This window comes from Ochlerotatus camptorhynchus, unplaced genomic scaffold, assembly GCF_037179485.1.
Source record: "Ochlerotatus camptorhynchus isolate MF236.1 unplaced genomic scaffold, CSIRO-AGI_Acam_v1.1 ptg000062l, whole genome shotgun sequence".
In the NCBI taxonomy this organism is placed as follows: domain Eukaryota; kingdom Metazoa; phylum Arthropoda; class Insecta; order Diptera; family Culicidae; genus Ochlerotatus; species Ochlerotatus camptorhynchus.
Genome location: NW_027040552.1, coordinates 2,605,948 through 2,632,821, shown reverse-complemented (window position 1 = coordinate 2,632,821; position 26,874 = coordinate 2,605,948). Strand labels below are relative to the sequence as shown.

Sequence of the window (26,874 nt, the reverse complement as noted above, 5' to 3'; positions counted from 1 at the left end):
ATTTCTTGGTAAAATTTGTCCAATCGCGAGATATTCACGATCAATCATGTAAACCCGAGATTTTGTTTTCGTTTTTTCTATCGTCCTTGAGAAAAGCTTACCTTAACTCGAAGTGTTTCCGGTGAATTGACATGGTCATGTGGTATTCGGCCATTGCGAGAATTTTACACTTCAATACTTGACGCATTTGACCAAAAATGTTTTGTTGCTGGGTACATTATCAAAGAGCATTGGGGGTGATGTGGCTGGCAACAAGGTGAGCGAACGTTCAATGCAAATTAACTCTTAATCAACAATAATTAATGGTGGTCCTGAAAAGGACCGTTTTGTCGTGATGGTTGAGTAATGCTGAGCTATTAGGGTTTTCAACAAGGATGAGGCTGGCAAGCTGCATGTTGTTTAGAACGAGGGTGACGCGCTTGGCATAGATGGCCCACAGCGACCCACGGAGAGCTACTGATTCCGATCTGTAGCTTCTTCCTCCTTCTATGGATGCTCATGTGGGCTGCAGCTTGCTGCTTACAGGTAGCGTTTCGTTGTGTCCTGGAGAACAAAGTTCAACGCCACGCGCCGAAAGCAACGGAGACCACCAACGCAACGTTCAGTGAGATCGGATGCAACTCGATTTTGATATCTGTGTTATGGAAAGCGTTTTTTGCAGGCCATCGGTGATAATTTTGATCACCATTGCAACAGTTGGACATTTGGGTAATTTTTAATAGCGACCTATTGAAAATTATTAAAATGTTAATTTTAGCAGATTTTTAGATATATTTTCAATCGTTTGGCTTGTTTAGCGCCGTTCAGTGGGACCGCATTGCATTCGATTGTTAAGCCTGTGTTAGAAAATGCGCTGTTTTCAGACATTCGGTGATAATTTTGATCACCATTGCAACAGTTGGACATTTGGTATTTTTCAATAGAGACCTATTGAAAATTAACTAAATGTTCATTTTAGCAGATTGGTAGATAAATTTCCAATCGTTTGGCTTGTTTAGAATTAAAATCTATCTGCTATTGGCCAAAACCTGACCTCTTTTCGTAATGCTGAGCATTTTGGTTTTTTGAAATTGCGTGGATTCTATAGATCCGGTAGAGATCTATCTAGCCCTGATGTATGTGTTGGTAGAGGGAAAAATGTAAACTTTGCGGTAGACGATGTCTTAACACTCGAAAGCAACTTTGTGAAATATGAAGTAAAACAAATCCTAGCTAGTTCTGCATGACGATTTTGTTTGATTTTATTTATTTGTAAAGTCGCCAGGAAATACCAGCTGGCGATTTGTATTTTATGATAACTCCTCACTCGAAAACAGGCAAAAACTCACAAACAGGCTGCTTTTTCATGGTATACAGTGTGATAATTCAATAATCAATAAATTATCTCAACATTTAGTGGCAAACCATTCATAAATTTTGGTAACATACAAAAAATTATATAATCCACATTTAATTTCATATGTAAACGCCGATCGAAACAATTTTTTTGACGTCATTACAAGAGTGATTGATTAAACGAAAGAAACGAACCGTGCGGAATGACTCATTGCACCAATATATTCAGGCCTACAATTCCACACCTTCTATAGACAGGTTGAGCCTTGATAGCTAGCTGCTTGCGGGAACTGATGACCTTGACCAATGTCCAAATAATACTCTGTAACAAATTTCGGGTGGCCCTGAAAAGGACCGTTTTGTAGTGATGGTTGAGTAATTCTGAGCTGGGTGTTCAACACGGATGAGGCTGTTGAGCTGTATGTCGTTTGGAGCGAGGATGACACGCTTGGCATAGATGACCGACCAGCAGCGACTCATGAAGAGCTACTGATTCCGATCCATAGAATAGCGGTGCAGCTTCTTCCTCCTTTGATAGTTGCTTATGTGGGCTCTGCAGCTCGCTGCTTGCAGGCAGTCTTTCGTTGTTACTGGAGAACAATTTTCAACGCCACACGCCGAAAGCACTGCTACTGCTGCTACTAATTTCGACGACCGAACACCACTACCAGTGCTGCAAAATCTCGACAGTACACGGTGATATTGACAATTCTGCTTTGGTCACTCATTTGAGCTAACAGTTATAGTCAAGGCAAACCATGTCAATTGTCAATGACAATGGTGTCAGTGACGAACATGTGCAGATTTGTTTATTAGCTAAATTTGTAACGAAATTAAATAACTTGAGCAAAATAATTATATGGATCCATTTTAATGAACAAGTATCTACGTCCTGATCTACTTGGATAACAATAATGTGACACAGAATGTACTAAATTACACTTTTTGGTACCAGGTGAATCTTTGTCATTGCCGAAAAAATGAATGAGATTTTGACGAAGGTTTTTTTGAGGATCAAGTCTGTCAGTGACTATGTGACGAACAATTTTGTCAATATCGCGCAAAAGTCTGTCAATGACAATGACAAATCTCAGCACTGACCACTACACAGTGGTGTGGTCGTTGGGAGCGTGTGGTTCTGAGTATGGTGATGAGTGTGCAAAATATTACGCAATTCCATCCTCTCTATTCGCCCGCGCCCGAGGATCGGAGGCGAATGCCACTTCGACTTGTTTCGTCTACTTACTACTCTTTGACGACTGGGCTGGGGAAGCAGCATATGCATGTAGGTAATTGGTAGATTTGTTAGTTAATTCGACGCTTTTGGACAATGCTGGACATTTACCAGTTTTTCAAGAGTTTCTTGTTGAAAATCAACATTAGGAAGCATTGTTTTCGATGCGTAGCCATATTTCTGATCGATTGGTGATAAAATTATTGAAATTGGACGAGGGGCAGCTGAGTTATTAACATTCTTAATTTGTTACATGTTCCATTTTCGGTTTTCACAAAGTGTCCCCCCATATAGAAATCAAAGACGTAGTTTTACGTCAAAATACTCGTCAAATATTGTTCGATAAGAAATAAAATTACCAATTGCTACGGGATTCTAAGATCCACTCTACCTTTTCTACAGAATTGCTGGCTCTTTGGATCGAAAGATTGGTCCCATCGATTAATATATCATGTTCTTATTGTTTAGAACAATGCGTCATCTGGACAATGCAAATATTCCAACACAGATTGAAACATCAATTTGTCGAAATTCCTAGCACTCCCTCGCAAACTAACAACACCAATTTGTTGCGGAAACATTACCATTTCTTATGGTGGTGTTAGTTGGCGTGGAAATGCTAAGAGTTTCAACAAATGGCTACGTCCCTATAAAAAAAGTAAGCGAGAAATGGGTATTTATGGTTGCTATTGAGTTGTCAAAAAATGATCGAAATCGGACTCGAATGGGACACTTAGGCCGAAATTAATGACATTAACCTTATTTGAAGTTTCTGCTTGATATAACGGAAATGGACGTTTATGCCGAAGAATTTTTTTTTCGCCACGAGCTGTCTTCGGGCGCGGACGCATTTGCATTTTGGTCCGCAAGTAATTTGTATATATATATATATTTTTTTTTTACACTTCGACAACGACGCGTGTGGGTCTCGCTGGCCATTTGTACCTTATAGTATCGCGTCGAATATTTAAAACATAAGCAGTTATGCCGTGCGGTGTAATATCATGCAGCATCAACGACGACCGCTTTCTATGGAAGTGCGAATTTTGCAACAAAAAATACCATGCTGCCTGTGTCGGAGTACAGCGACAACGGGAGCATTTCATCACGGCATTCATGGTGCCTATGTGTGCTGACTGCCAGCACATTTTACGGAAGGAAGCCGACGTGAGGAAGCTGCTTCATCAACAGGAGCAACTTGTGGAAGCAATCCACTCTCAAACGGACGCGAACCACCGCATTGCTGCTGACCTAAAAAAATTCTGCTTAGTATCAGAATTATTCGACAGCATTGAGCACCTGCTAAATGACGTAAAAGAAACGTTGGCAGTAATAAATAAAAACAATAATAACATGTGCAGCGCGGTCGGCCAGCATATGAAAACGTGTGATTCACAAGCGCACGCGACAATAACCGGCATCAACGAATCAAATTCGTTGATGTCACAAAAAATTACAAAATTACTTGACGAACGGCTATCAAGCTTATCTAATGACATGGCACTTTCAATAAAAGGGGCCGAATCATCACCTCATCATCATCATCCAGAGCCGAAACTTCTGGAAATTCTTGAGGAAGTGAAATTTGTATCTGGGGCTGTTTCTAGTCTTCAGATAAATGCTGCAGAACCTCATCAGAAGACCTTGGAGGAAGAGTTAGCTGAAAGTCCTCCAGTACACAAAAATACAATATCTCCAAAAACTGACCATTCATCTCCTGGATGGCGGTTTTTAGGCAACAAATGGCACTGGAAGCAGGACTGGTCTAAATTTGACGCAAAACAACGGACTCGCAGGTTGCAGGAAAAAGCTGCTGAAAAATCCAAACGCAGCAGAAAACGACGAAAACAACAACAAATCCACACCAGCAGTACCAAAAACATCATCCAAGGAAATGAATACAGCCGCGCCAAGGGATCGGACAAGCAACTACTGGCCACAGCGAAAGTACAATTTGCTGGTCCGCCATTGACCACCGACCACCCAATTGCAGCCCTCTCGGTCCCAAAATTCATCAACTTCAGGAAGGGTGAAACCATCAACCAATACCGGACAGAAAAGCAGGTACAACACAACAACAAGACTGAAACGCCGTCATCATTGCAATCAAATACAAATACATCAAATCAAACATCTGGATGGTCACTCGACCCTATGCGCCCACCCATCGTAAGCTTGACGCAGCAATCAGCTGATGGGGACGGGCGTTTCCTGAAAGCACGACTACGGGACACAAAAATAATGTACATCGTTCGCCTTTATTTGGCATATATGCATGACAAGGAGCCATCGTTTTGCCATGAAGGAATGACCACTACTAGCATCAAAATTAATTTGGCATCCGAAGGACTACCGACTTCAGCGGAGGAACTTCGGAAAATCTTTTTCGAGGTGCATGAAGAACATGGTGTACCAAAACAGGCGGCATCTGACGATTTGGAATCCTATCGGCGTCATCTTAACAACCAGAGGATCCAACACCTGCAGCGTATAAGGGAAAGCGCCGACAAATTTCACAACCCGAATTTTCGGAAGCAATGACTCCTTTCGACGAGAAAGAGGTAAATATTTTATCAACCGACGTACTTCCAAAAATCTCTTCACATAAACAGAATGCGACTGAAATTTTGATTTACTGTCAAAATTTCAATCGCATGAAAAGCCCAGCTAAAATGAAGGAAATCTATCAAAATTTATTATGCTCATCCTTCTCGGTCATTCTGGCAACTGAAACAAGCTGGGACGAAAGCGTGAAAAGTGAAGAAATCTTTGGAAATGCTTTTAATGTATTCAGAGACGACAGAAATTTTCATGCAACTCAGAAGAAGTCAGGCGGTGGAGTCCTTATAGCTCTTTCGGCCAATTTTAACTCAGAAATTATCTTTACACCAAAATTTACAGAATTTGAGCATATTTGGGTGAAATCACACATTGCCGGTGAAACGCACGTGTTCGCCTCAGTGTATTTTCCACCAGACCATGCTCATAAAAGCACTTATGAAGCCTTCTTCCAAAGTGCTGAACAAATTCTATCTGAGCTTCCTCCTGAGGTTAAAGTTCACATCTATGGAGACTTTAATCAACGCCATGCTGACTTCATTCTGGACTCTGAAAATGAATGTATCTTACTCCCAGTCGTTGGGGATAATGAAACATTGCAGTTCATTTTTGACAAAACTGCTAATTTAGGACTGAACCAAATTAACCACATCAAAAATCAACAAAATTGCTATTTGGACTTTTTACTAACGAATATTTATGAAGATTTCTGTGTGACCGAATCATTAAACCCATTGTGGAAAAACGAAGCGTTTCACACAGCAATTGAATATTCTTTATTTGTACACGAATACCAAAGACCCAACGACTGCGAATACGAGGAAGTCTTTGAATACAAATTAGCAGACTACGAAAAAATCAAACATAAATTAAACAGCGTCAATTGGCAAATAATTCTAAGGAATGAAGGAAATGTCGAAACTGCTGTAGACATCTTCTACCAAATTTTATCAGGAATAATTTTGGAAGAAATACCTTTGAAGAAAAAAAGACGCTACAGAAGCACAAAAAATCCAGTCTGGTATAACAGACAAATAAAAAACTTAAAAAATCGAAAACAGAAAGCACATAAACATTACAAAAAACACAATAATAGTGAAAATTTGGCTATCTATTTGGACTTATGCGATCAACTAGATTTAGCCATCAGTAATGCATTTGAAGAATTTAATTCAAAAACTGAACTTGAAATAAAGTCCTGCCCAAAGAACTTCTTTAATTACGTAAAAACCAAATTAAAATCTGACAATTTTCCATCAATAATGCATCTTGACGAACATGTCGGGGATAGCTCGGAAAAAAATTGTAAGCTTTTTGCAATTTTTTTTCAAGAAATCTATACGACATTTTCCGATGAAGATCGCGACCGCGATTATTTTGCATTTCATCCAGAATTTTCAAGGGACATTGGCGTCAATCAACTTCAAGTGCAGGATATTTTGCAGGCTTTAAAGAATTTAGACGCCTCAAAAGGTCCTGGACCTGACGGAATTCCTCCAGTATTTTTAAAAAGCCTAGCAATGGAACTCACTGCTCCATTGTTTTGGCTTTTTAATATGTCACTGGAATCCGGAACCTTCCCAAAAATATGGAAAAGCTCATTTTTAGTACCTATTTTTAAATCTGGCCGAAAATCTGACGTACGTAATTATCGTGGAATAGCCATTATCTCTTGCATTCCAAAGCTTTTCGAGGCAATTGTAAATGAAAAATTATTTCTTCAAACCAAAAATAGAATTACTGACATGCAACACGGCTTCTTTAAAGGACGTTCGACCTCGACAAATTTACTTGAATTTATAGACTATTCATTAAATGCAATGGATAATGGAAACCACGTAGAAGCTCTCTATACAGACTTTAGCAAGGCATTTGACCGAATTGACATACCAATGCTTCTTTTCAAATTGAAAAAAATTGGAATTGAGCCAGGACTCCTGAAATGGCTTGAATCATATTTAACTAACCGCCAACAAATAATTAAATTCAACGGAAAGAAATCGACCCCAATTCAAGTCACCTCAGGAGTCCCGCAAGGCTCTCATCTGGGACCTCTTCTTTTTATTCTGTACGTAAACGACATTTCCTTCATTCTCAAAAAAATAAAATTGCTAATCTATGCCGACGACATGAAGCTCTTTTTGGAAATAAAAAATGATGAAGACATCAATATATTCCAGAGTGAAATACACATATTCTACACATGGTGTAAAAAAAAGCCTATTAGAACTGAATGTAAAAAAATGCAACTTAATATCATTTAGCAGAAAAAGAACACCATCAAACATTTCAATTGCATTAGGAAATCAGAATGTAGAAAAATGTGAAAGAGTCAGGGATTTAGGGATTATCTTAGACTCCAAACTAACTTTCATAGACCATTACAATACAATTATTCACAGGGCAAATAACATGCTAGGCTTTATCAAGCGCTTTTGCTATAACTTTCAGGACCCATACACAATTAAAACACTATATATTGCCTATGTGAGGTCAATACTGGAATATTGCAGCATTGTATGGTCTCCATTTTCAATCACGCACGAAGAAAGATTAGAATCAGTACAAAAGCAATTTCTATTATATGCCCTTCGTAAATTAGGTTGGACATCATTTCCTCTTCCATCATATGAAGCACGCTGCATGCTTATAAACATACAAACATTAAAAGAGCGTCGTGAATATGCAATGGTTTCGTTTGTAAACGATATCGTTTCGCAGCGCATTAACTCAGCAGAACTTTTATCAAAATTAAATTTTTATGTACCTACTCGACAACTCAGAAATCGAAATTTATTTGCCGTAACCCATCATCGCACAAATTATGCAAAATTTGGGCCATTAAATCGCATGATGGCGTCTTACAATCAATACTGCGAAACCATTGACTTTTCAATGTCTCGGCATAAACTAAAACAATATTTTAACTCCATACGGAATCATAACTCGTAGGAAGTAAAAATATAATAGCTGACAATATATTTTTTAATATTCTTAAGAAAAACAAATTTGTATATGTATTTGTACTAGTCTACATCGGTTGATGAAATAAATAAATAAATTTCTCCACCATATACAGGTATACCAACCGGTCAGCACTCGTGTTTATTTCAGTTACCGTGGGGACGTAATTTGTGATTAGCCTCGCTCCCTTTCAATTTGTCTCATTATTTATGAACGGCCCTTATATTTGAAATAGCGTTTCACATTCATCTAGTGATGGCTGATTTTTCATTGAATAATCGATTAACGAACCGAAAAGTAAAATATTTGCAATTGGTTATATCATGTTGATAAAAGCCTTAACTTCTCCAGAGGATCATTACCCATCGTGTCAAACATGTGCTGCACTCTCATTGATGGAAAAATGACAGCACAGCGAACAGAATATAATCGATTAGTTGTTAATCGAGTAATTAAAAAATGGGGCATCTCTGATTTTGATGTGATTGTTTTGATAAAAAAAGCGCAAAATTTCAAGGGGGGACGAGGGGTATTCATTGGATGAAAGGGACCGTGAAAGAAGACACTAAAATACAAAGTTTTTCTTCCGACTGTTTCATCTTAGTATTTTTCTTTGGGTATACCTTGATATAACGTAACTGTCATTTTTGACTTCCATCGCCGATTTCTCGCAAACGATCATTGAATCAATTCAGTGCCAACATTTCAAAGGGGCGTAATTGCATTTATAAATAATGGCTTTAGCCGTCGATTTCTCGCGAATAAAAGCTCACTCATGAAAAATGATGACACCAGCAGGTAGAGGAATGTTTCCTCTACCAGCTAGCATTGTTATTTTGGAGAGGTAACTTAAACCGGTTTTCCGGTATTGAAAAATCTAAAACCTGTAAAACCGGTAAAACCGGTATTAGGGGGAACTAGAAAAAACTGCATAATTTTAAGAAAATGTGTTTATTGGTAAATAATTCAGTAAGGAATGCGCTCATCAAAGCAAGGCTTGTTCGTTAAAGTAAAATTCAAGAACGCAAAGAGCTTTTATCGTATTATCTTCCAAACGTGAATGGAGCTTACTGACGAAGTAAGTAGGACGTACTTTCTAATGTGTTAAATATCTTGGAGTTATCCTTAATAGTAAACTTAATTGGAATATGCATCTAGAGCAAGCAATAAACAAAGCTACTAATGCTCTATGGATATGCAAAAGAACATTCGGTAAACAGTGGGGACTGAAACCGAAAATGATCCATTTGATTTGATTGGCAATTGGGAAACCCAAGATTACTTCTGGTGCATGGTCTGGTGGCTAAAAACAAAAGAGAGTGTTGCTCAGAGAAAGTTAGAAAAACTCCAAAGGTTAGCAACTCTCTCAATAACAGTACACCATCGAAGGCATTGGATGCTTTGCTTTACATGCTACCAATTTGCATCAATTTGTAAAATTAGAAGCCGAAAAGTGTGTTCTAAAGATTATAAGGTCAGTGAAACTCTTTGAAGGAGACCTTAGAGAACATCTTACACACTACAGTTTTTAGAATCCTACACACTTAGATTTTTTCGCCGAGATGGGCACCACCGAGCAGCTCGGCATTTTATTTTGCTGGATCTCAGTGAAAACTTGCCGAGATTCAGCTAACAAACGGGAATTTTGCCGAGATCTCAGCTAACAAACATATTTTTTGCTGAATTTCCAGCAAAATAAAATGCCGAGCTGCTCGGTGGTGCCCATCTCGGCAAAAAATCTAAGTGTGTAGGATTCTAAAAACTGTTAGTATCAACTCGCTAGTAAGGAACAACGAAGACTGGATGGAGAAAAGAAACAATTTCAATCGACTTTTTCAAGTAGTTGACCCTGGGCGTAATTCATGGTAATTTGGTGGCCCGGTTCTTCGTCCAGGATCGATTGTTTTTTATACAGATGGTTCAAGATTGAACAATCAAGTGGGAGCAGGAGTAACTGGCCCAGGGATAGAAATATCAGTTCCTATGGGCAGATGGGCAACTGTGTTCCAAGCTGAAATCCAAGCAATTTTAGAGTGTTCCATTACATGTTTGCTTAGAAACTATAAGAATTCAAATCTATGCATCATGTCCGACAGTCAAGCTGCTCTAACTGCTGTAAAGTCGGTGACATGTACACCAAAACTTGTCTGGGAGTGTGTTCAATCACTTCAAAAACTGTCTTGTCAAAATCAAGTCAACTTATATTGGGTTCCTGGTCATTGAGGGAAATGAAAGAGCTGATGCACTGTCAAGACTCGGATCTTCTCATAAGTTCATCGGGCCAGAGCCCTTTTGTGGCTTATCGGTCAAACCATCGTTCTCTACATCAGCTGTATCATCCAGTCTATTCAGCTCCACTCCGTTGTCTTCCAAATCAATCAAACGACGAAGAATTGCAATCGAATGGTTTATCAAAGTAGACCGCAATGTCTTGAAAAATACTCCAGAGTCATCGTTTGTAAATAATATTATCGAAAATACCGGTTTTTATCGTACAAAAATCGGTGTTTCGGTATTGTAAAGCCGGTTAATCAACCCTAATCCCCCATCTATTAGCAATGTTGATTTGTTTGATTAGTTTTTTATTTGCGAGATATTGAGAATGGAAATCAAAAGTGATAGTTGCGTTACATCGAGGTATACCTGTAAAATGAATCGAAGATCAGCCCCATCGTTTGCTGTAGCTTTATCTTCAACTGCCTTCTGCCAGCACATTTCTCGCAGCGTGACATGTGCACATTCAAACAGACAGCATCGTTTTCATACCACCATGAACGCAGCTCAGTTCAATATCGTTCTCTTCTTTGTTCTTATATTAGTAGCGAAACCACTTGTTGAAGGAAAGCCAGTTCATTCATAACCAAGGTTGCAAATGCTCGTTTCGCATAGAAACATGATTTTCGGAATAATTATATCAAACGATGTTATGATAACACGTTTTACTTGTAAGACACTGCACAGTGATTCAGGATGGGAATTTAGCAGAAAATATGCATTTAGGGTCTGAAATTGAAGCGTCAGAAGAAGAAAATCTTCTACAAAGTTGATACTTACAGATTTGATATTTGCCACACGCTTATCGTGGCAACAATTTAACTGCAAACGTTAAACAGTTTTATCCTTGAAAAAAGCCACAAACGTCGGGCAATGCATAACTGACCGTTTGGATTACCCCAGACTGAGAAAGCCTTAAAAATAAAATCTAATTAAATTTTATTAAGAAATTGTCAACCTCCCTCTTCCCATTGTATGAAACTGTAACAAATGTATGGACTTTCCTACCACCCCTATTATCATACATAATTTGTCGATGTCCCATGAGTTACAAGATGAGGTTGCAAAGTATATGTTTGTCACATAAAACCTAATTATTGCTTTGTAATGGCTGTAAGCTCCATCGAAGATAATACACCTATCTCGAATTCGAAGAATCACAATCAGCGGTTTTATGATCGCTGAGTGAGCGATAATTGATAAAATCGCAGATTGCAAATCTCAAGAAATGAACTTAACAGGTTTTATGTGTCAAACGCATACTTACGCATTACGAATGAAAAAATATTATCAGAACAGGTAGGGTAGTTGTTCCAATAATAGTGGTGTACCTATAGTTGCGGTATGGAGGTTGTGTCGGAATAGTGAGGAGGACCCGGATAAGATTATTTTTCATCGGTAGCTCTCCTACAATAAAGCATATTTGCATATTTCAATCTTAAAATATGCCCAAAAGTGCGGGAAAAAAAATTAATTTTCTTTAAGCTTTTCAGTCCTTTGCACCTATAGTTGCGGTAGTGTTCCTACAATAGTGGAACCCATAAGAAACCAACGCATTCCACTATTATAGGAACCTAAGTTAGCAACTACCACAACTACTGGAGCAGTGTTCCTATTAATGGAGGACGAGTTTTCTAAAATTGTATATAATAATATTACAAAAGCTGCTATACATTGACGTATAACGATTGTGTGTACATCGTATATTTATTGTTTAATAAATAAACTACTGGCTCACCCTCCCTAATGATTTCATAATTTAAAAAAAACATTTTTTTTATCTGAAATGAGTATTTGCAACCTTGTGCATAACCTACAATATCGATGGCGTTGAGTTCATCGGCTAGTAGCCATGGTATCAGGTTCAGGTAGGAACCCAAGCAACCGGCTCAAAACAAAACAGAGCAAAAGTAATATGTAGCATATTCATCAACAGAGCACCGAACGACCGCACCATGCGCGCGGCCTAGAATAATGAACGGTTCACTGTTGTATTATTATAGGTGTATAGGTATCTGACTCACCATCATCGCAGATCGGCAGTTTGAGTTTTACCCATCATCAAAGGCGAATACACGAACGCTTTTGTTGAATGGACGCTCTTCGTGTGGGAGTGAAACGTCAAACTGAATAGTTTGAAACTGATCGAATTGCATGAATATGTTGGAATTTGAACTGTGGGACAGGTTGATGATGAGTGGGTGAATATTTAATAGCGAATTCGTTTATTATCGGGGTTGGAACCAGTTCCAACCCAGTGCGAAACCGAACTGTTTGCCAGTGCGAACCTCAACCTGAGCTGGGTTTTAAAAACAAACGATCCAACTGACGTTTGTCAGAAAACAAGCAGACCCAATCTTGATACCCGATCCAGGTTGGAACTGAATAATAAACAAATTCGCTATAAGTTAAGTAGAAAATATTTAATTTAGAACACGTTGGAGAACAATCAACGTCAAAGGGGCGTAATTGAATTTGTAAGCAATGACTTAAGCCGTCGATTTCTCGTGAATTACAACGTACTCATGTAGATTAATGACGCAAGCAGGTAGATGAATGTTTCCTCTACCAGCTCTAGCATTGTTAATTTTGGAGGGATGGACTTTTATTTGCGAGAAATCGATAGCTAAAGCCATTGTTTACAAAAGCCATTACGCCCCTTTGAAATGTTGGCACTGATTTGTATGCATTGCAATCAAATGTGTTTTCATGTTGCGTACACGCTAACTTGAGAGTACTCATTAATGAGTAAAAAAAGACCCATTTTGAAGAATAGTGGCTTAACTCATTAATGATGAAACAATTTTACCCATTAATGAGTATCTGTTACCCATTAATGATTCACAATTACTCATTAATGGGTAACAGATACTCATTAATAGGTAAAAAATTTACTCATTTAATGAGTTAAGCCACTTTTCTTCAAAATGGGTCTTTTTCAACCATTAATGGGTACTTTCAAGTTAGCGTGTACTGTGAAATTATATTTATACAAGCTCATAGACGAGTGCACGGATGGATTTGAGTTCACTCACTCGACAAAAAGTGACACAACAGCGGGGCCTTGTTTACCAAAAATGAACGCATGAATAATGCTCGCGTAACATTTGAAACGGGCATATCAACTTTTGTACACAAAACTTGTTAAGCCTTTTTCGCGCGAACCGAATACTTCCACGCAAACTAATAGCACCATCGGGTTGGGGAAATTCTCCCCTTCCCGATAGTGCTCTTGGTTTACGTGGACGTACTTCGGTTCTCGTGAAAAGGACCTAGCAAATTATTTACAAAAGTCGATAGGCCGGTTTCAAATGTTACGTGAGTATTATTCATGTGTTCATTTTTATTAAACAGGGCCCCGCTGTTGTGTCACTTTTTTTCGAGTGAGTGAACTCAAATCCATCCGTGCACTCGTCTATAGTAGGCTCTGAAAATAATAAAAAAAAAATCTGCAGACATACTAATGGGTAGTCCCAGTCTCCCTCGAAAATGCTTACTTTGTAGTCAATATCGAGTCTTTTATAGTCATTATTAAGTATTTTGCGGTTACCGTGTAGTGGCTAAAAAAAAGCGGTTTTTGCAATTAGCAACCATAAAATCCGATTACAGTTTCCATTCCGCAAAGCAAAATGTAAAATCAAGTACCTGCTCGCAGAAGACCCACAGTTGTCCCATAGCATGAATGAATTCGTGCAGTTAAGTCAAACGCCTCGACAGTGCGTGTGCATGTCTGTGTGTGTGCGGGCTAGTGCGGGTAGTTTGGGGTTCAGCCAGTCCCTTATAGTAAATGACTTAAGACTGCCCGACGATGACGGTGATTAACAAATAAACATTCCGCCGTCTCTGCCAGCCATATTCATTTCGGGCGTAGCCAAGTTGGTCATCTAGTAGGAAACAAGTGCCTTGCGTATTTTCCGAGCGGAAAATGCCACAAATTTAAGTTAATTTCCCATCGAAATCAGTGAAAGTCGATAGTGCTTCGTGTCGGGAGTGTTCCTAGCCAGAAAAAATGACGATTCTGTGGCGCTGCTGCGCTCTGATAGCGTTTGCAATTTTTGTGGGTGTGTTAGCACAGTACGAATGGCAACCGAAGGATGCCTTCGATGAAATCAAAGTGAAGTTTGATCGTGCCACGGGCGATAACTGCCCGATTCTACATATCGCTGATTTGTTCCTGCCGGATAATACCTTGTCCCATCTGCCGGACATTAAGGAATTCGATCAGAATCCAATCTTTCCCAATCGGACGGCTCTGCTGTTGCTGCACAATATGGCGCTGACCAGAGGATTCTACTGGAGCTACATCCTGCAGAGTCGCTTCATCCGTCCGGCCATCAACGATACCTACGATCCGGGAATGATGTACTACTTCCTGTCGACAGTAGCGGACGTGTCCGCCAATCCGTCAATCAACGCTTCAGCCGTGTACTTCTCACCGAATACGTCGTTCTCTTCGTCCTATCGAGGATTTTTCAACAAGACCTTCCCACGGTTCGCCCCCCGAACGTTCCGCCTGGACGACTTCAACGATCCCATCCACCTGCACAAGATCTCCACCATGAACACCTTCGACGTCCGGGATTTGGGTTCCTTTTCGCCGGATTCGATCTCGCACGACTACACCACCGATTTCTATAAGGTCAACGATTGGTACAAAGCATGGCTTCCGGATGTCGTGGAAAACCGGCACGATACCAAAACGACCTACCAGGTCGAGATCCGATATGCTAATAATACCAACGAGACGTTCACCTTCCACGGACCACCCGGAGCCGATGAAGATCCCGGCCCGGTCAAGTTCACCCGGCCGTACTTTGACTGTGGACGATCGAACAAATGGCTGGTGGCAGCGGTGGTTCCGATTGCCGATATCTACCCGCGGCACACGCAGTTCCGGCACATCGAGTATCCGAAGTAAGTGCGGTTGATTTGTTCTGGTTAGTCTGGTTTATTTGTGGTTGTGTATCGGGATAGGGTAAGGACCGATTATCCGTCGATTATTCGTTAATTTACAAGATGGCGAATTTGGTTAAAAATGGCGGATTTTGGGTTTAAAATGCATTACAGTATGTTCCAGGGTTTGGCTACATGTGTTTTTGTGTCTCCTTTGCTATATATTAAATCAACAAAATTAAATTAAATTAATGACATTACTTGACCGTTTTTTAGGGATTAAAGGTGGCTGGTTGTGTATTAAACTTGATCCAAAAAGTACTGGTTTTAAAATTGGGGATAAACTAACTGATGAAATCGTGTTGTCAAAAAGGTTGGAGGCACTGTATTTTAACATTTTAGAAACAGTTGTAATCCAAAGCCTTTTTGGAGTCCAAGATGGCGGATTTGGATGCGATATGTCCGGTTCCAGCTGGAGACCGCAAATAGCCTAGTCAGAAAAGGTACGGCAGGAGGATCCGATTTCCGGTCCGGTCGAGGAAATCTTTCGGGATGGAATTTTTTTCGATTTCCCTAGGTATAGAGTATCATCAACAATCAATACGAAACTATCGATTTGAATTGGCTCACTACTTGACTAGCCTATTGGTCCCAAGCAAATCGATTAACGTACCCCATTCTAGTTGAAATTCTACTACTACACTATGTTTGTTTTGATTCTCTATGAAAGTTTGACAGATAAAATGAGGGGTTCGTGGATTTTCCTATGTTTCGAGGGGTTCATCGATTAGCTTGGGACCGAAGAGAGTATCAGAGCTGAGCCAAAAAGTTAAGCACGTTTCTTCAGGACCTTCTGGCCTTGGAGTTACCTCTATGGTATCATTGTGCTTGCCACACAATATACAAATTCATGCATTGCTCTCAAGTAATAACTGAGGAAGTTCATCTAGATCACTAAGTTGAGAGCCAGCAAATCGCTCGTCAGTTTGGTAGCAAGCTTGGTGTAATTATTGTAGAATATCAAATGGATTTTTCGCAGCCTCTGGGTGGAATTTTTGCGAGAATCGAGAAGGAATTCTCACTTGTTAGAGTTCCCACTATGCCCTGGTCACAGCCTGCTAGGTGAAAGAATCGTAAAACTCGTGGAAATCCAGGGGATCTTCAAGAATTCCAAGAGACATTTCCGTTCAACATCAGGTGGAATTCTTGTAGAATCCCAATCGGGATTCTGGTAGAATCCTAGTCGGGATTCTTGTAGAATCCCAATCGGGATTCTTGTAGAATCCTAGTCGGGATTCTTGTAGAATCCTAGTCGGGATTCTTGTACAATCCCAGTCGGGGTTCTTATAGAATCCCAGTTTGGATTCTTGTAGAATCCCAGTCGGGATTCTTGTAGCATCCCAGTCGGGATTCTTGTAGAATCCCAGTCGGGATTCTTGTAGAATCCCAGTCGGGATTCTTGTAGAATCCCAGTCGGGATTCTTGTAGAATCCCAGTCGGGATTCTTGTAGAATCCCAGTCGGGATTCTTGTAGAATCCCAGTCGGGATTCTTGTAGAATCCCAGTCGGGATTCTTGTAGAATCCCAGTCGGGATTCTTGTAGAATCCCAGTCGGGATTCTTGTAGAATCCCAGTCGGGATTCTTGTAGAATCCCAGTCGGGATTCTTGTAGAATCCCAGTCGGGATTCTTGTAGAATCCCAGTCGGGATTCTTGTAGAATCCCAGTCGGGATTCTTGTAGAATCCCAGTCGGGATTCTTGTAGAATCCCAGTCGGGATTCTTGTAGAATCCCAGTCGGGATTCTTGTAGAATCCCAGTCGGGATTCTTGTAGAATCCCAGTCGGGATTCTTGTAGAATCCCAGTCGGGATTCTTGTAGAATCCCAGTCGGGATTCTTGTAGAATCCCAGTCGGGATTCTTGTAGAATCCCAGTCGGGATTCTTGTAGAATCCCAGTCGGGATTCTTGTAGAATCCCAGTCGGGATTCTTGTAGAATCCCAGTCGGGATTCTTGTAGAATCACAGTCGGGATTCTTGTAGAATCCCAGTCGGGATTCTTGTAGAATCCCAGTCGGGATTCTTGTAGAATCCCAGTCGGGATTCTTGTAGAATCCCAGTCGGGATTCTTGTAGAATCCCAGTCGGGATTCTTGTAGAATCCCAGTCGGGATTCTTGTAGAATCCCAGTCAGGATTCTTGTAGAATCCCAGTCGGGATTCTTGTAGAATCCCAGTCGGGATTCTTGTAGAATCCCAGTCGGGATTCTTGTAGAATCCCAGTCGGGATTCTTGTAGAATCCCAGTCGGGATTCTTGTAGAATCCCAGTCGGGATTCTTGTAGAATCCCAGTCGGGATTCTTGTAGAATCCCAGTCAGGATTCTTGTAGAATCCCAGTCGGGATTATTGTAGAATCCCAGTCGGGATTCTTGTAGAATCCCAGTCGAGATTATTGTAGAATCCCAGTCGGGATTATTGTAGAATCCCAGTCGGGATTATTGTAGAATCCCAGTCGGGATTCTTGTAGAATCCCAGTCGGGATTCTTGTAGAATCCCAGTCGGGATTCTTGTAGAATCCCAGTCGAGATTCTTGTAGAATCCCAGTCGGGACTCTTGTAGAATCCCAGTCGGGATTCTTGTAGAATCTTAGTCGGGGTTCTTGAAGATACATGCAAATTCAAAACGGTTTTCTGGTACAACTAAATTTGTGATTCATATAGATTCCCCTGCAAAATTATGAAATATTCTCACATCAGGATTATTGTGACATACCAGGATTCTTGCACCGGTGGATCTTAAGAGATTTCTTCAAAATTCATCCCAAAATACTTGTAAAATTCGAGTAAAAATTATTGTAGAATTCCAAACGGTTCTGTTGTAGAATCCAAAACAAGATTACATTAGAATATCATAATGCCATTAATGTGAAATCTTCAGTCGGTTTTCCTGTAGAATCCCCCAGACTCTTGCTGTTTCCCAGTCGAGATTCTTGTTAAATGTTATAACCATCTTGTGGTTTCAAAGTTCCTAATGATCCCCTTTTCTCCCGCCCACTTTCAGATACACCGCCGTCTCGGTCGTCGAAATGGACTTTGAGCGGATCGACATCAACCAATGCCCGAAGGGTGCGGGCAACTCGGGCAAGAACAAGTTTGCCGACACGGCTCGCTGCAAGAAGGAAACCACCGAATGTGAACCGCTTGATGGTTGGGGATTTCGGCGGGGAGGATATCAATGTCGCTGTAGACCTGGGTTCCGGTTACCATCGGTGGTCCGTCGGCCGTTCCTGGGCGAAATTATGGAACGGGCATCGGATGAACAGTACTACAATGGGTTCGATTGCAAACGGATTGGTTGGATTCACAAGACGCCCATCGATTGGTACCGACTGCCGCAATACACTCGTGATAAGTACCTGAATCACTACTATGAGTACATTAACTATACGAAGGGTGCGACGTCGTTGCACGCGGAGAAGCTTAACGTGAATGAGGTGCTGAACTTTATCCTCGGAGTTACGGAGAATACGTGCAAGAACTTCCACCCGCAGGATTTGGTGTTGAACGGGGACATTGCTTTCGGAGCGAAGGAACAGTTTGCGAATGAAGCCAAGATGGCGCTGCGATTGGCGAACTTCATCAGTGCGTTCCTGCAGATTTCCGATCCGCTGGAGGTGTACTCCGGGAAGCGAGTGGCCGATAAACCGCTGACCGAGGATCAGATGATGGGTGAAACGCTATCGCTGGTGATGGGAAATTCCAGGATCTGGACGGCTGCGACGTACTGGGAAAGGAGCAAGTTTACGAATCGGACGTTGTTTGCTCCGTATGCGTACAAAACGCAGAAGAATTCCAGGAAGTTTAAGCTGGAAGACGTGGCGAGGATTAACAAAACCGGAGAGGACTATACCGAGCTGCCGTACTTTAAGCTACTGAAGCAGAGGTGGGCCGCAAACTTTGATTCGCTGGAGAAGTACTACATGAAGATGAGAATCCGCCACAACGAGACTGGGGAGCACTCGCAGAAGTATGAGCATTATCCGAACTTCTACCACGCGGCTACGGTGGACCATGGCTTCTGGACGGCTCCCAAGTTCGAGTGCAAGGGCTACGTGAAGAAGTGGCTTATAACCTACGCGGCACCCTTCTTCGGATTTGACAGTCTGAAGGTGAAACTCGAGTTCAAGTAAGTATGAGAGCCACAGTTGGCGGTTGCATTTCCTTTTTATTGCAATTCATGTGATCGTCGTCGTCGTCTCGTCTATTGAGACGCATGACGCCGGAATGGAAACCCGTTTAATTGAATGCACTTTTTTCTCACCTTCTCTTCTTGCCTTGCGTCCGGCGCAACGAACGAAAAATAAAATCAAAACAGGGGAGTCGTTGCAGTCTCGATGAATGCGCTACAGCTGGATATCAACCAGTGTCCGGATGACTATTACGTACCGAATGCATTCAAAAATACCCACAAATGCGACGAAAGGACTTCATACGTGAGTATTTTCATGTGTTGCATTACATTACAGCTTGGTAGGAAAAAGGAACGAGCATAACAAAACAAAAAACTCCGGTAGACGTCGACGGCCTTTTGTTCTTCCGTGCCGTGGTCGCCGTCGTTGTTTGCGAATGCGATCTTTTGTTCTTGTTCCCCTCTGCTCGCGTCATCGTAGTAAGCCAGGCGCAGAAAGGAGTAGGTATGCAACGTAAAAGGATTGTTTTTCGCAAGGCCTACTTTTCCCTAGCGACAAAGACAACGGGAGTAAGATGCATCTCACACGCAAAACAAACAACCAAGCCTGCTCTTGGTGCTGCTGTTGCGAAGCTCGCTTTTCTCTGTGGCGACGGAAGTGTTGGAAGGAATAGGTTGACTTCCCGAGCAGTGCACATTCAGTTACCAGAGCTGAGACATTTCAACACTGCCGTCACAGAGAATGTAACGCCTCGCATGGCTTCTATGACGCGCGCGGAGGACATTGACCTTGCCCAACACACATCACTCTCGCCACCCCTAAATAGGAAATGCACTCTCAGTCGTAAATGATTATATCGAGACGGATTGTTAAACCCCTTGTAATCGTTCTCTTGCCTCTCTCCTCCCGCAGTGCGTTCCGATCCAGGGCCGTGAGTTCGAACTCGGTGGCTACAAATGCGAGTGTCTGCAAGGCTTCGAGTACCCGTACGAGGATCCGATCACCTACTTCGATGGGCAGCTGGTCGAGGCAGAGTTCCTCAACATTGTCAACGACGAAAAGAGTCGCTACGATACGTTCAAATGCCGATTGGCCGGAGCGGCCGCCCTGCGTGTCGAGTTCACCATCTTGAGCGCGCTGTTGCTGCTCAGCTGGATGGTCTTCCGACGGTGGAGCCGGTAGATGGGGAGCAGACAGTTGGCCATGATTAAACCTTATCGTACTTTACTCTAGATTGACGTCTGCTGTTTACAATTTATCCATCGTCAAAAAGCGTGGTTGAGGTGACTACCGACATGTGCATTTCCATTTTTAACGAAACATTATGTAAATCATTCCAATTAGCGTAAGGGAAATGGTGTTCAACTCACATTCCGTCCAAGAAATTGTCTAATATACTGAAATTCTGCATCTCTAGCGAATCTCCAACAATTTAGCAATAAGAATAAGGTATGTAGAAATGTAAACCGTCCAGCTGATGTTTATGTACACATTTTAGATTACGTTTTTATCAACCGGAAAAGTCTTTTTATCACACGAAAATGTTGTTTGAATAGTATTTTTGTTACAAAGACAACTTTTGTACAATTTTAGACTAGTTTTAGAGCTAAGTTAAGCGACTAAAAAAATCATCTAATAAATGTTAAAACGAAAAACCCAGCTTGAAAACGAATCTGATGACAAACATAATTTCCTTCTTCGTCATTCAAACCGACGACGACACCGGTAGCCGAAGAATCATCGCACAGCTGACCATCGGAGTGTTGCAACCGAAAGGGGTGAATTTCATGCCTGAAGAAATCTGCAACCCAACCCACCGTTTGGTCCATTTGGTATCTTGTTGTACACATCGACGGCGGCAGTGGCAGCAGAGAGCATCTTCTTTAGGATGATCGCCTGAGGGGGTAGAATTAAAGCGTTCTCACGGAATCGGAAGCGAGCAGGATACGGATAGGCCGCGGCAAACCGCGAAAGATGTTTGCTTACTTTCGGGTTGAAGTTAAATAGCCGGTAACAATGGGATTCCTTTTTTTTTCAATGCTCACGAGTAATTGATGCCTTAGACATGGAATGATCCGAGAAGTTGTTGGAAATTTACCGAGTGGTTTATACATTGATTGAAATGAGTTGGTTGAAGCCAAATAATTAATTTTCTGCTGGATTTACAAACAAGAAAACAATGTTCTCTTTCTTCTTACTGGCTTTGACATTCTGGCATGATCGTAATCCTACTCTAAACCTAGAGTTCTTTCAAGAATTTCCTCAGTTATTTGAGCTAAGTAGTCGCAATGTTTTTCACGAAAAAATCCGGACATATTTAAAACGGTGCTATTTTCGAAACATTCAAATGCAGTTTTTTTCGACCCATCATTTCAGATTGAAAAAAATACTTGCGTCATTCTATTCTTTTTACTATTTCACACAAAATGACGCGAGCTTTTTGCAATCTGAAATGATGCTTGGAACAATCTGCATTTGAATTTTTCGAAAATGCATCAAAGTAAATTGAACTGAATCAAGCTAAGAGTGTAAAGAATCACAGTAGGCATTGGTTGTCAGGATAAGTTCATTTGTTTACATCATTGCTTCACTGGAGCAAACACGTATCGATTCAATCCTGCACGCTCGAAACGAAAATCCCAGTCTATCCGCTCCTGGCAGATTTCGATCAAATTCTTGGGCAGGAATTTCATACCTCGGTTAACCGGAAGAGTACCCCGGAAGAATGTAAAATGAAAAAAAGCAAGCAATCTGCAGTTTGTGGGGCATGTATTAGCGCTAGTGTAAGCAGGTCTTAACTTGACGCTTAACTAGTCAGCAAGCCATGTGTGCAGCCCTCCGTTGTAAGCGCAGCAGTTCAATCAACAATCAATACGAAACTAACGATTTTAAATTGGCTCACTACTTGACTAGCCTATTGGTCCCAAGCAAACGATTAACGTACCGCATTCTAGTCGAAATTCTAGTACTACACTATGTTTGTTTTGATTCGCTATAGAAGTTTGACAGATAAAATGAGGGGTTAGTGGATTTTGCTATGTTTCGAGGGGTGAATCGATTAGCTTGGGACCGAAGATAGTACCAGAGCTGAGCCAAAAAGTTGACCACGTTATTTCGGGACCTTCTAGTCTTAGAGTTACCTCTATGGTTCAATGCTGGTAAACAGAGGTATCTATGGCAACGCTTCATAAACAAACACGGGCAACTCTCCACTCACTTTCGGACCAGCTCTTCACAAGGTAAGTTGCACATTCGCGATCCTGCCAGATTTAACTAAGCCATATGGAATCTTCCATAAGCTCATTTGGTTTTCTATCATAAAGAGGCCACGCTAATATCAATCGGTTTAGAATAACCGTAGCCTTCACGCACCGCAAAAAAAATAATGGATACTGCTAGATCCGGTTGATTCGTTTATAAACGACGCCAAATCTGCCTTATTCGTCTCCAGACGATGCCATTGCGATGCCATCGTTTCAAAACGACGCCATTACAGAAAACGCAAAATCTGCCTAAATCGTTTCAAAACGATGCCAATGCCTAAAAAAATGCTAAATATGCCTCAATCGTTTCAAAACGACGCCATAAAATAAAATAAAAAGCCTTAATCGTTTCAAAGCGACGCTTTTGCAAAAAAAAAAAACAATTGACCTCAATTGCTTGAAAATGACGCCACGATCCCTATCACAAAACAAAAAATAACGCATACTTTACATTTTACCAGCATTATCTAATGCATATCAGTACGGATGCACCAACATGACCGTTTGACACAGGAAATCGACGTCATGTACAGTAGCACTCAAAAAAAAACAGAAGGCAATCTCCCCCATCAAGGGCACCCTGAAGGTCCGTTCGCTATCCAACGACAAAATGCTGGTAAACGACCATCTGGCCAACTTAATGTTCTCCACACCGGTGTCCTCGCAGAAGATCCGCCGTGAAGCTGGTCAGCTGACGAAGTTGAAAAGCAGCCGCGTTGCACTGCCTTTGTCCATCTAGCAGCTGAAGAATGCCGAAGCTTCTAATTGTATTCAACCTGCCATTGTATGAAGGGCCAAAAACGGTTTGGGTGAATCCGTGAGCAACATCGCCCACTTGCATCCACGGAATAAATGAGAATCTCCTTCCAACAACAGGATCATACAACCGGTCAAAAAACAGGCCATCCAACAGGAGGATGTTCCAATGAGTGGGGGAGAAGAGCCCACCTTCTTTTCACGAAATGTAAACGACAGTGAGTTGGCATTTCGACTCTCCCCATCCATTTCGCGTCAATCGGGTGCCCTGGTGGTCCGTCCTGTCCACAACATTTAATGTTTCATATAATACTGGAATGAAAGTTAAGAAAAAAATAAAGGAATGATATCACCCGGTATGTTACCAAGAAATCCATGATATCACGTTAATCACAAAGATTTCTAAGAGCTCCATAGATATGCTGCCACTATATCTTCAACGGGTGTTAAAAACAGCACTCTCGCCTTTCGTTCCTCATAGCAGCGTAAACCCCCATCAACCACGAAACACACTCTAGCTGCTCCAACTAGAGGGATCTCAGCAGAGAAAACAAGGCCTGCGTCCACTTTTCATTTTCGTGACACAACGGCTTCAGTTCACCAGTACACAGTCTACCAACATTTTGTTATACGGCAAACACCCCACATTGCGCCGCAGAAGTCCCAAAATCCAATCGGGTCAGTTTTTCTCCGAGCAACTATGAGATTAATTGAAAAATCATCCATTTCGATTTTCGAACGAGAGATTCCTAAGCTCCCTACCAGCGCTCCCATTGATCTTCATGATGATGATAATGATGTCAGAGCAATGGTGCATTCACGGTTGAAAAGGAAAACCGGGTAAAATTCTTTTTTTTATGAGGAGAGAGGGACATGTGTGGCATATATTAGCGCTAGTGTAAGCAGGTCTTAACTTGACGCTTAACTAATCAGCAAGCCATGTGTGCAGCCCTCCGTTGTAAGCGCAGCAGTTCAATGCTGATAAACAGAGGTATCTATGGCAACGCTTTATAAACACACACGGGCAACTCTCCACTCACTTTCGGACCAGCTCTTCACAAGGTAAGTTGCACACAGTTGAGGGCTGAAAATCTAAACTTTCGTTACTTCTGGGACCATAAACCAGCAAATTTACCAGGAGGAGTGCCTACGGAAGAGACTGCTACCTTTTCTGGAACAGCATGAGGTGGATTGCCTATTCTGGCCGGACTTGGTAAGCTGCCACTACTCAAATTCCACCAAACAGTGATACAGCGAAAATGGCGTCACAGTGGTTCCCATGGAGATGATTCCGGCCAATACTCCGGAACTAAGGCCAATTGAGGAATACTGGTCAATTGTGAAGCACATACTGAAGGAAAAGGGTGGAACTGCTATTGACCTGAAGGATTTCATGCGGAAATGGAACTTGGTAGCCAAACAAGTAGGAAAGATGATGGACCGTGTACGAAGAAAAGATCGAGAAATGGCCTATGGTAAGAAGAAAGACTGTAACAATGGTCTTACGGTTAGCATAATACCTACTAATGTATAGCTGTTACCTTGAACTATGAAAAATAAAACGCAGTTTTAAACCCCAACAAGATTTTAGTGGCCGTATTTTTTCGTGTTCAACCGTTAATTTAGGCATGGGTGATTACGGGGCCTAGCTTAGCTCAGTCGGTGAAGGCGCAGCTACAAAGCAAGACAATGCTGGAGGTGGCTGGGTTTGACTCCCGGTCCGGTCTAGCAATTTTTCGGGTTGGAAAATTTCTCAACTTCCCTGGGCATAAGGGTATGATTGGACTTGCCACACAATTAACCAATGCAAAAATGGTACAGACATCGAAAGCTCTCAATTAATAATTGTGGAAGTGCATCTAGAACACTAAGTTGAGAGCACGCAATAAACTAATATGCGATATGTATTTATTTATTTATTTAATTGATTCCATCAACAGGCTTCAATAAGCCCCAATGATGTTAAGTAATACAAAAAAACAACATGATTGTCTGTGCTTAAAACTTAAACATTACACTGCTATTCACGATTACCTGTGCCCGAAAATATCGAAGTGAAACTACGGCGAAGCGTCTGACGTGGTACGTGAAAATCGAACACTGAGGCAACTCTGTTGAAAACTCGCTGCAGTCCGTTTATTGCTCCATTCATTCCGTAGTTCGTGCGACGAAAGGGAAGTCTCAGCATAAGACTGTTTCTTAGTGCACGTGGTCGTACATTCAAATCGATTTTTTCGAGGATAGTAGGACAATCGATTCTCCCTTGCAATGTATCGGCAACAAGTAAAGCCCTTGCATCGTCTCTTCGGGTCGAAAGAGTTTCCAAACCAATCAGCTGACATCGGCTTTCATAGCTAGGCAAACGGAAAGGATCTCTCCAAGGCAATCGCCGAAGGGCGAAGCGTAAGAATCGGTGCTGGACTGATTCGACTCTTTCAACACCATTGTTGTAGCTTGGATTCCAAACTGCTGAGCAATATTCAAGGACTGATCGGACCAGTGAGGAGTACAATGACTTCAGGCAATAAATATCAGTAAAGTTTTTGGTTATTCTAAAGATAAAGCCTAGTGTTCTGGAAGCTTTATCAACGACATACGAAATATGCTGCTTATATGTGAGTTGCGCATCCAAAATGACTCCCAAATCCTTCACGTGGCTCACTCGTTCAATTGCTGAACCGAATAGGTTGTAGTTGAAGATGATTGGTTCTTTTATCCGAGAAAAGGAGATTACTGAGCATTTCGCCGGGTTAACTTCCATTCGGATCAAGGTGCACCAGTCAGCAAAAGCATGAAGCTGGCGTTGAAGAAAGTAACAGTCGGCAATGGAACGAATCCGAAGGTAGATTTTTAGATCGTCAGCATACGATATTCGAGGTCCGTCAAGCACATAATTCACATCGTTGAAGTAGAGCAGGAAGATCAAAGGTCCAAGGTGGCTACCCTGGGGTATCCCCGATGTAGCAGGATAAGTATCAGATCGGTAATCGCCTATGGCAACCATCAGTTGGCGACCGGTTACATACGATCGAAACCATTGTAATAGGTTACCATTGATCCCAAGTCTGTCTAGTTTAGCAATAGCAATAGCATGGTTTAGCTTATTGAACGCTGCTGACAGATCGGTATAAATCACATCCGTTTGAGCTCGGTCAACCATGCTATCAGTTACATAAGATGTGAGGCATAGCAGATTGGTGGTGGTGGAACGACCTGACATGAAGCCATGCTGATCATCACTCAAAACATGCTTGCAGTGAGAAAGTAGCGGTTCCATTATGACTAGTTCAAAAAGCTTCTATACGGTGCTCAGTGAGGTAATTCCACGATAGTTGTTGACATCTCGTTTGTTTCCTTTTTTTGAGAACAGGAAACATGTGAGCAAACTTCCAGCAAGTAGGAAAAATACCA

General features: G+C 41.5%; 1 protein-coding gene across 1 annotated transcript; it reads left to right on the top strand.

Moving 5' to 3' along the window:
• Positions 1 to 14,162: 14,162 nt before the first annotated feature.
• On the top strand, positions 14,163 to 21,099 carry LOC135717652 (uncharacterized). The gene is made up of 4 exons (XM_065239823.1): positions 14,163 to 15,280; positions 18,316 to 19,440; positions 19,630 to 19,747; positions 20,357 to 21,099. Exons 1-4 carry the CDS (start codon positions 14,376 to 14,378, stop codon positions 20,624 to 20,626), a joined length of 2,418 nt encoding a protein of 805 aa, XP_065095895.1. The 5' UTR covers positions 14,163 to 14,375; the 3' UTR covers positions 20,627 to 21,099.
• Positions 21,100 to 26,874: the final 5,775 nt, after the last annotated feature.

Coding starts and splice junctions, on each gene's coding strand:
- LOC135717652 (XM_065239823.1), top strand. CDS start 14,376: ATGACGATTCTGTGGCGCTGCTGCGCTCTGATAGCGTTTGCAATTTTT. Junction 19,441..19,629: donor AAGGTGAAACTCGAGTTCAA/GTAAGTATGAGA, acceptor AAATCAAAACAG/GGGAGTCGTTGCAGTCTCGA. Junction 19,748..20,356: donor GCGACGAAAGGACTTCATAC/GTGAGTATTTTC, acceptor CTCCTCCCGCAG/TGCGTTCCGATCCAGGGCCG.